This window comes from Buceros rhinoceros, unplaced genomic scaffold, assembly GCF_000710305.1.
Source record: "Buceros rhinoceros silvestris isolate BGI_N320 unplaced genomic scaffold, ASM71030v1 scaffold46996, whole genome shotgun sequence".
In the NCBI taxonomy this organism is placed as follows: Eukaryota; Metazoa; Chordata; class Aves; order Bucerotiformes; family Bucerotidae; genus Buceros; species Buceros rhinoceros.
In genome coordinates this window covers 1-9,536 of record NW_010419020.1, presented here as the reverse complement: position 1 = coordinate 9,536, position 9,536 = coordinate 1, and the positions used below count along the sequence as shown (strand labels likewise).

At 38.9% G+C, this 9,536-nt stretch overlaps 1 protein-coding gene across 1 annotated transcript; it reads right to left on the bottom strand.

Moving 5' to 3' along the window:
• Window positions 1-2,807: 2,807 nt before the first annotated feature.
• LOC104488756 lies at window positions 2,808-8,898 on the bottom strand (the record flags this gene model as incomplete). Its single annotated transcript, XM_010138731.1, has 4 exons — window positions 2,808-2,980; window positions 3,875-3,920; window positions 4,596-4,681; window positions 7,094-8,898. Coding segments are annotated over 4 exons (2,110 nt in total), but the record flags the coding sequence as incomplete, so codon positions are not given.
• Window positions 8,899-9,536: the final 638 nt, after the last annotated feature.

The following is a 9,536-nucleotide window of genomic DNA, read 5'->3' as shown; positions in this document are numbered from 1 at the left end:
GTTATCTGCCTCGGCCCTCGACCCTTAACAATGGCTCACAAATGCAAGGGGCTGCGGATCTCTTCTGCTGTGCTTACAACAAGCAGGAGAAGACGACTGAAATGATCTTAGGAGTCACAAGGCAGACAAACAAACAGGGTAAATCTAACAGAATTTTTGTTTGGTTGCTGGATTCAGGAACTAAATAATGGTATGCACAATAAGGCAGGACACTCTGCTAGCACAGATCTTTCCTTTCTTGAAGCACCCAAAGAAAAAGAAATCCATTTCCAGGTTTATCACAATTTTCTTCCAGGAAGAGAATAGAGCTCTCCAAGTTTGTTTCTTTAGCTCAAAAATGTTTTGATCAATAAACCTGGATATTCCTGGATCGTAGCTTATGTTATAAATCCTTGCTGAGACAGCCAGTCAGTATCATAAGCAAAAATCTTGCCCGTGGAGAGTTCACATCTGCAATATTACAAATAACTTACAAAAATTTGTGGCTGACACAGGGCTAAGTATTTGGTGCAAATGTTTTTTTCCTTACTAAATTTTTTAGAATTTGATTAAGTGGACAATACTGCTACTAGAAGTTCTTGATATTATTAATAATGTGTACTCACAGCAACTTGCAAGATCAGTGCTGTCTGCACTACACAGTTCAGAGAGATTCCACTCATCTTCCTGCAGCAGTAGTTGGTACGGGCTAAGCAGTAAATGACCCATGGTGTCATTTTTGCCATAAACAATATAAAACTACATATAATCAAATCAACCCCCATTCAAGAGGTTTCAATATCAACACAAATTATTCAACTACTTTTACTTGTGTGATGAACCTCTGCTATGAAAATTAAGAAAACTTCTAGAGCATCAACTTCTGCTTTTATAACTGTCCCAACACAGCTCACGTCCACCTCTTTGGCTCCTCCTTCAGCCACTGACTCACGGTCAGGCACAAGAACACCAGGTGACACAGACCCCTGTCCAGACCCCATATGAATGATATCCCCGCGGTCCTGTGATGTCTGGATGGGAATAATTTAAGCCTCAGGACCTGGATTTTTTTTTTTTTTTCTGTCTCGGTTTGACTGTGGTACAAGTTATTCTATTTCCATGTACTCAGTTTACAGGTTTTAAAACTACAGATTAACCCATTTTCCACTTTGGAACAAACAGCTGATGGAGAATGATACAGAAGTTAAGCTAGCATTTTCCAGCTGGGTCCCAAAGTCTTCCTTCTTTTCACAATCTACCTAGAGTATCTCTCATGAACAAACTCAAGAAACATTCCCACGTTACCAAAGGGTTCATAAATTCACGTGACAAGCATGAACACGACAGCCTACTTCCTAATACTCAGTGGCACACGTCATACCAAATGAATACATTCATCAAAAATCAACGCTTCAATATATGGAGTCCTACTGTGGCCTCTGGCTGCTGATTCGCTACTGAACAGCGGAACTGTCACTTTTTCATAACTTGGTAAAATACTGTTTTATTGCTCAGAGTGCTCTTCATAACTGGACCCTTAAGAGTCAGAATTGCTCTCCCTGCTGAAGAGATGCAGAAAATAGGACTGAAATTACATGACTCACAACAGATAGCCACAGTAATCAAACTGGGAATAAAGTCCAGCTCCTAGGCATCCTACGTCACTGCTTTCACTTCAACAGGCAGGTTTTAGATGTCAGAGGGAAAAAAAAAAAATCATATGGCTTTAATAACAGAATGCTGCATTCTGTTTTCCCCACTCCAGCTTTGAGCATCAACTTCTGCTTTTATAACTGTCCCAACACAGCTCACGTCCACCTCTTTGGCTCCTCCTTCAGCCACTGACTCACGGTCAGGCACAAGAACACCAGGTGACACAGACCCCTGTCCAGACCCCATATGAATGATATCCCCGCGGTCCTGTGATGTCTGGATGGGAATAATTTAAGCCTCAGGACCTGGATTTTTTTTTTTTTTTCTGTCTCGGTTTGACTGGGGTACAAGTTATTCTATTTCCATGTACTCAGTTTACAGGTTTTAAAACTACAGATTAACCCATTTTCCACTTTGGAACAAACAGCTGATGGAGAATGATACAGAAGTTAAGCTAGCATTTTCCAGCTGGGTCCCAAAGTCTTCCTTCTTTTCACAATCTACCTAGAGTATCTCTCATGAACAAACTCAAGAAACATTCCCACGTTACCAAAGGGTTCATAAATTCACGTGACAAGCATGAACACGACAGCCTACTTCCTAATACTCAGTGGCACACGTCATACCAAATGAATACATTCATCAAAAATCAACGCTTCAATATATGGAGTCCTACTGTGGCCTCTGGCTGCTGATTCGCTACTGAACAGCGGAACTGTCACTTTTTCATAACTTGGTAAAATACTGTTTTATTGCTCAGAGTGCTCTTCATAACTGGACCCTTAAGAGTCAGAATTGCTCTCCCTGCTGAAGAGATGCAGAAAATAGGACTGAAATTACATGACTCACAACAGATAGCCACAGTAATCAAACTGGGAATAAAGTCCAGCTCCTAGGCATCCTACGTCACTGCTTTCACTTCAACAGGCAGGTTTTAGATGTCAGAGGGAAAAAAAAAAAATCATATGGCTTTAATAACAGAATGCTGCATTCTGTTTTCCCCACTCCAGCTTTAAAAAAAAACCCAAAACCAAAACCAAACCAACCCTAACTTGAAGGAAAAAAATCAAGTTGATGCACCTTAAAGATTATAACAAACGATGTTCATCAGATGTTTGTTCAAACACAATACAGGAACGAAAATCATTCACAAGTGTGACTAATTACCTTTTCCTTTATGTGGAATTGAAGATGATTGATGAAACAGCATCCAGACAGCCAGTGCTAGTGCAGGTCACGATGTTGTCCTCTATCACCCCTTGAAATGGCTCCATTTCTGGAAGTATTTCAGAAGACTCTTGATCATCTTGGCAGTTCTTATTTAGATCTTCAAGACTGAAAAGATCATCTAAAAAATAAACACATTACAAACTGCAGCCAAGGACACCTGAAGTTATCTTATGTAGTTTGTCATTTATATTATGTCAGGATAGAGTATTTCTAGAACAAGCTTTTATTTCATCTGAATACTCTTGATTTTGCCTCATAAATGGGTAGAAAAGAAATTAAATGTTTCAGGTTTGTGTCTGACAGAAAAATTGTGTGTGTCTGTGCTTCCTCTCAGCTCTCCAAATGCACCCTTTTATCTTTTTTAAAATAGAGATATTTTAAAAAAATATTTTAAACAGCAAATCCTATCAGCTTCCAGGCAGCTAATATTGCGTGGTTTTATTCTCATGTAATGGAACTTGTGAAATTATACTAAACTAACAGGGAAATAATGGAAGAAGACAACCAGCAACCTCATCCCATAAACTCCATACTGCAGGAATTAATGCATGCAGAAGCCCAGAGCTTCTCATGGACCTTGGTATCTCTTGCTGCTCAAATGTGTGACCTATTACTACGCTGGCAATTTTTAGTGATCATTAAGTTTAATTAAGTCAAAGATACTTAACCTTTCAGAGAAAGACTTCTTCATGCTAAACGTCCTTCTGATCTGGAATTGGTAAACTTGAGCTAAGTGTTGGATTAATTCCATATGCAAAACTTTAGAAGCAAAGGAATTTCAGAACTTGCATCAGGAAACATGAAGTGACAATTCACAGCAACCACAATTCTGACGCACTATGTACACGATCAACGGAGGCACAAATTAATTTGTCACATTCTAGTGCTTTTGCACAAGAGGAGCGTTATCACTCATTTCTGCTGTAAACTTTTGACACACTTCAGCATTAACTCTTTTCTCTTCTGAACAAGAAGCATTTTATGCAGTTTTCGTATCACAGAACACACTTACCAGCCAAGACGCTTCCATTCTGTAATCCATTTGTTTTCTGTTTTTCCTAAAATAGATACAAACAGTCCAGAGAAAAGAAAGTACGTGACAAGATATTTTGTTATTTGGGGAAAGAACAACGCCCGTGATCTATTTTATAATTACTACTTCACTGCATTTACAGGATTTTCCTCAATTCCGCTACAGAGCTCCTTAAATAAAAGCAAACCTTCACAAAGCAACAGCCACAGCGGGAAAAGTAGTAATTTGTAAATTAACACTTTCTAACTAGACAAGGAGAATTAATTTGCCATCAGTCACTCAGAATGACTTCTGTGCAACAACTCTTTCTAGAAGTAGCCATGAAGAAGCTACAGGTAGGGGAGGATGGCATTTTCTCAGATGATGGGAGAAAACCCTAAGAAGGAAAACAACTGGATGATGGTAGGTTGTACTGATTGAACACAGGCCAGGCCAGGACACAAGCGGCAATGAACAGGTTGGTTGTTTTTCTCCTTCATCTACTTGGTACACATTTCGGAAGCTGGTCTTTCAAAACCTGAATGCTACCATGGCCTGGAGCTGGAAATATTCAAGGAGTACATAAGCCAGCCATCTCCTCATTCTGAGTATTAAAAAAAACAAAGCACATTTACTAACAAAGAACATTGCTTATGAACTAAGAATTCCTCTTTACACTTGGAATATTGGAAAGCCTTCGGAAATTCCCTCAAATTCGTACCTCCACAGAGGTCTTCCACAGTAAATAGATCATCTTTGAAACTTTCCAGTCAAGAGGAACTATATAATCATCGGGCAACAAGGACTCTGCAGAAAAAAATATTTTTTGCAGTTGAGTGTTCAGATCTCTCCATAGCCAAAATAGATCACTGAATTATAATTTTTGCACACATTATATATAGAGACTTTTTAAAAATCAGCAGCAATTTCAATGAGTCAGCAGCAAAGTCAGAATTTAGGTTTTCCAGAATCTAAGGCCTGTGAACATGGTGGGGAGGAGGGGGCAGGAGATTTGCTTTCCGTTTCTTTTTTAGGTAAAGGCTTTCCTACCCTACTTTCATTACCCCCATATACTCCCCCAAAACTGGGCACAAACAAGAAAACAGAGAGCTTTCAGCCCATAAATTAAACAAAATGCAACTCAAGCAACAACCCTTACATTTTAAAATGTTTAAGTGAAGGAATTTGTGCAGTATCACTGAAGAGATTGCTTTCTAAAACATTTTAACTCTAACACTGTTTAAGAAGCAGAAAAGAGATTCTTTGTAAGAAAACAATCTAAAATATATTCTATGCTTACATGAGAATCCTATGAGCAAGTTAGTCAGCTATATCTTTCAGTTATAAATAACCACAGACATTTATTTACAAAAATTTCCCCTCCAAAGTAATTTCAATAAAAACCAATTGGCAATTGCCAATGTTGTAAATTACCACAGCTCAAAAGCGTACGTGAATAAATAGTAACTCTACCAATATATAACAGGCCACAAAAAAGCACAAGAATGTTTAAAATTGTAGGAAAATTATAGTCAAATGAGAATGTGGTCAGCCTTCTGCAGACAGCAAGCACAATTCTGATGGAAAAAACCCAAACAGCAATCACAAGCTGGCAGGGCTTCAGAGGGCAATCGGTGTGGGTCTGAGTGTCTTAAAAGGTTATTTCCACAGGAAACTCATCCAAAGACCAGAGAATTTAATTTGTTACTGACTAGAAGAACAACAGTTGGTTCACTAACCTACCGAGTGTTTCTGAATGCCTGTTTTACCTTTTTTTCCCCCTGGAATATCCCTGTTAAGTCACGGCCAACTCCCTCAAACAATGAAATTTAAGATCACAGATATGAAGAGTCACTAAGTTTGGAGAGGAAAAATGTTTTATATATAATATCTGAGCACATCAGCAGTACTTCACTGCTCTGCTTCAGCTCTATATGGAAAGTTTTTTGGAGTGTGGCACTGGATTTTGATAAAGCAGCACTGCAGGCCCTTTGGGGACCAACCTGAGTAACACTGCCAGTGGTTTGCATCACCATCCTAGCAGGTAGCATTGCCACAGACATTTACAATAGAAACAAAGAAACTTGAAGTTAGTTTGGGCAGATAAACAGACATAAGCTGCTCCTCAGTTGTCACCTTAAGATTTTCATTTGAAAATACATGCTTAACCTTAAATTCTCCTGAAACAAACAGGTGTAATGGTCTATGTGCTAAAAAAAAAAAAAAGTCTGTGTTTTTTAATCCTGTTTGTTGGCCAGATGACAGTTACTGTTTCTCCACTGACTAAATTTGGGCCAAAGCAGTTGCAGAACTTTATGCACAGGGAACACAGCTCTTCCAGCAGGTGCATACGCAGCACCGTGTCCAAGGGTGATTTCCAAACGAATGTCTATTGTTGTTGTTGTTGTTGCTGCTGGCTACAGCTCTGTAGGGTTACATCAGCCTGCAGTCAAGTTTGAGAATCATGGCTGCCACTCACAACTTCTTAGAGGACTGATTGTCCTACCCCTGACTGCTAACTTAGAACGATTAAACTGGAAGTACAAAAATACGACCACTGGAGCTCTGGGAGGCAAGCACACAACACTGACGCTTCTTAATCACATGTAATTAAAACAGAGGTATTCACTATGAGAAAATGCATCTTGTAAATTCAGCATTAAATTTGAAATTAAATTAGATTTTGGGAATGATTTTCAACAGTACCTAACCCACACAGGAGTGCATGAAAACTTTACTAAATAAAGAAAAAGGAATGCTGCTATATTAATCAGTTGGACTATGAAAACAAAGATGCAACCTTCGAGCACACATTTTGTACCATGTTTTCATTTAGTTTTGTAACAAACGCAGTAAAGTCCTACTCAGTAGGATGTATTAAACATCAACAGGAACTTCATGCTTTGAATTTAAAGTTAGTACGTTTTTGTTACTAAAAATACTGCAAATACGAGGCCAAACCAAAAGGCACCTTTGATAGGGACCAAAGAAGAATTCAGGTAAAAATTAAGAGTAAAGCAGCAGTCATTCCTTTCAATAGGATTAATAGTTGATTAATTGGTACCTACAACACAGGAGAATATTTAATCATAGGATATTTTTGTTTGTTTGGGGTTTTTTTGGAGGAGTGTTTTGGGTTTTGTTTCTTTGTTTGTGGTTGGTGGGGGGTGGGGTTTGAGTTAGTTTTATTTAATGTAAGAGTAGTAAGAAAAGCATTACCCAGTGGAAGACCTGGAGAACCAAAGAGCTGCACGAGTTGAAAAGCAAATCCTAATGATAAGGGAAGTCCCAGAAAACTACACTTCACATCCACATCTTGATTATCTTCAAGTTGTGAGGCCTCTGCTGGTTCAGGGTCATCTCCTTCGTGTACATTTTCACCACAGCTTGCCAACATAGCAGAATCTTCTGGATATTCAGAAACAACTTTAACAGAAGACAAAATATCTGGTTGGCTCTTTGTAGCCTCTGAGGAAACTTGTTCACTCTCATCCTCTTTTTTATCAACTACCTGCTGCTGCTCAAGAGTTCTAGTTTGCTCCTCCTTTGTCCTGGAAGCTACACAAACTCTGCAGGAATATTCTGGTACAGGAGAAGATTGCCCTGAATGAATGCAAGAAATATCATTTAACAGAGCACCTGCACCTGGGGTGGGTAAGGAATGGGTTGCCTTGGTGCCACTGTAAGGTGCAGAACATTCCTGCAATGCATGGTCCTGTTCACATTCCTCTCCACGGTCTTTGCTTAGTACCACGCTCTTTTGCCCCTCTTCCAAAACACTTTTTTGGGCAGCATCATCTTCTATTGGGACTTCCTTCCCTCCCTCTGTACTACCAGCAATCTGTCTTGGTAGATTAAACTTCGGTGCCAAGTTGACGATTCTTCTGTATCTCTTCCTCTTCGATGTAATTGGTGCAGCACTATTTACTTCATTTGCACACTGCATGAAGGCACCCCTGGCTTCCACGAGGGAATCAAAGTGCACCTCATCAGCTGGTGACACCAGCAGACCATTGCTTATTACACTGCCAGCCTCCTCTGTTACTGTTACCTGACGGTTTTCCTTTACCAGTCCTTCATTTGACTGACAGCAGTTTGGCTGTGCTGAACTGTTTGTCTGAGTCTGTGTAGGTTTCCTCATTTTGGGGGGTCTTTGTTCACCTACAAATTTATCCTCAGACCAAGAGAGAGAAACCTGTGTGTCAAAGCCCAGCTGCAACTCCTCAGTAGGTAAATTAATGGGAAAAAAAGCCCAGGTGTCGGCGCTATTCTCTTCTGCTCTTAATGTACCTTTGCCCTCTGTGTTATTATCAGGCACATTATCATGCACATTTGAATTACAACACTCAGAGAGTTCTTTTTCTTCATCCCTTAAGCTTAACAGCTTAGCTTCCACATCAGGTTCAGGTGCAATTTGATGTGCTCCAAGTTTGTTTTCTGTGCTTAACAGGCACGTGTTACAATCTTCAGAGGTGTCTTCTGTTTCCCGGATGGAATTTTTATCATTGCTTATTTTTAGGAAACTGCTTGTGCAAAGACTTTTTTTGTGCCTTTGATCTGTTTCCTCATCATTGAATGCATTTTTGGTTAGGTTTTCAGTAGAAAAAGGTTTTATATCTATCAGAAGGGAACTGTCACTTTCTACAGGCAACTCATTTTTCAATGCACTGTTGGACATCGTTGTTGTCCCCTCAGACACAGGGACAGGAAACATTTCTTCTGAAACCACTGCAGCTTCTTTTAGGCTTCCATCATCACCATTAGGCTGCTTTTCACAAGATGTTACTGGGTCCTCTGGACCCTCACCTAATGTGCACAGTGATTGGCTGTTTTCTTCTCCTGAATCACCCTCTTCACTTTCTGATGTGTCAGGGTCATCTGGAACTGGATGATGAGCTGCTCTGCCTAATGTTTTCTTCATAATTTCTGTACGATTGCCTCTCATTTTATTGTTTCTTTTTCTCTTATTCCTCTGCTTTGTTTTTGTCAAGACATGCCCAGGGCTCTTCTTTAAAATTATTTCCCTATGTGGAAAAAAAAAAAAAGGTCAAACAAAATATGAAATAACAGATTTCAATAATAAGGTTTTTGTGGTGTTCAATTTGAAAAATAGGTACCTTATGTTAATATGATGATCAAACAGACCATGTGCTATTTTAAATAGATTAAAATCGTGACTGAAACTTTCTATAGATTAAACAAATGTACTACACTTCAGAACAATCTTGAACATTTTAAACCAATTCAGATCACCATAGCTGCTGTCTCATTAACCTAGCTTTACAGAAAGTATCACAAATCACTGCAAGACCAAACATGTTTCTGGATGTCTTTCTAAATGATGTTTGAATAATAAATAGTAAAGAGCTACTGCTATTCTGAAATTTCATCGTTATGCTGAGCAGAAAGGTACTAATTGGAGGATGTAGTAAGAAAACTTCATCCATTAAGATTAAATGGACTATATTTAGATAAGCTAAACTCAAATTCAAAACATACTAACCAAAAAATCTGAATAACATAAAGGTGCAGTGACTATAGTAACTCTGATGTTTACTGCTCTGTAGTGTGGATACATACATATTCGGGAAAGAAATTCATATTTTATTACCAAAGTAATACCCTATGAAAAATTACACAGTTGCAGGCAGTTATTTACCAA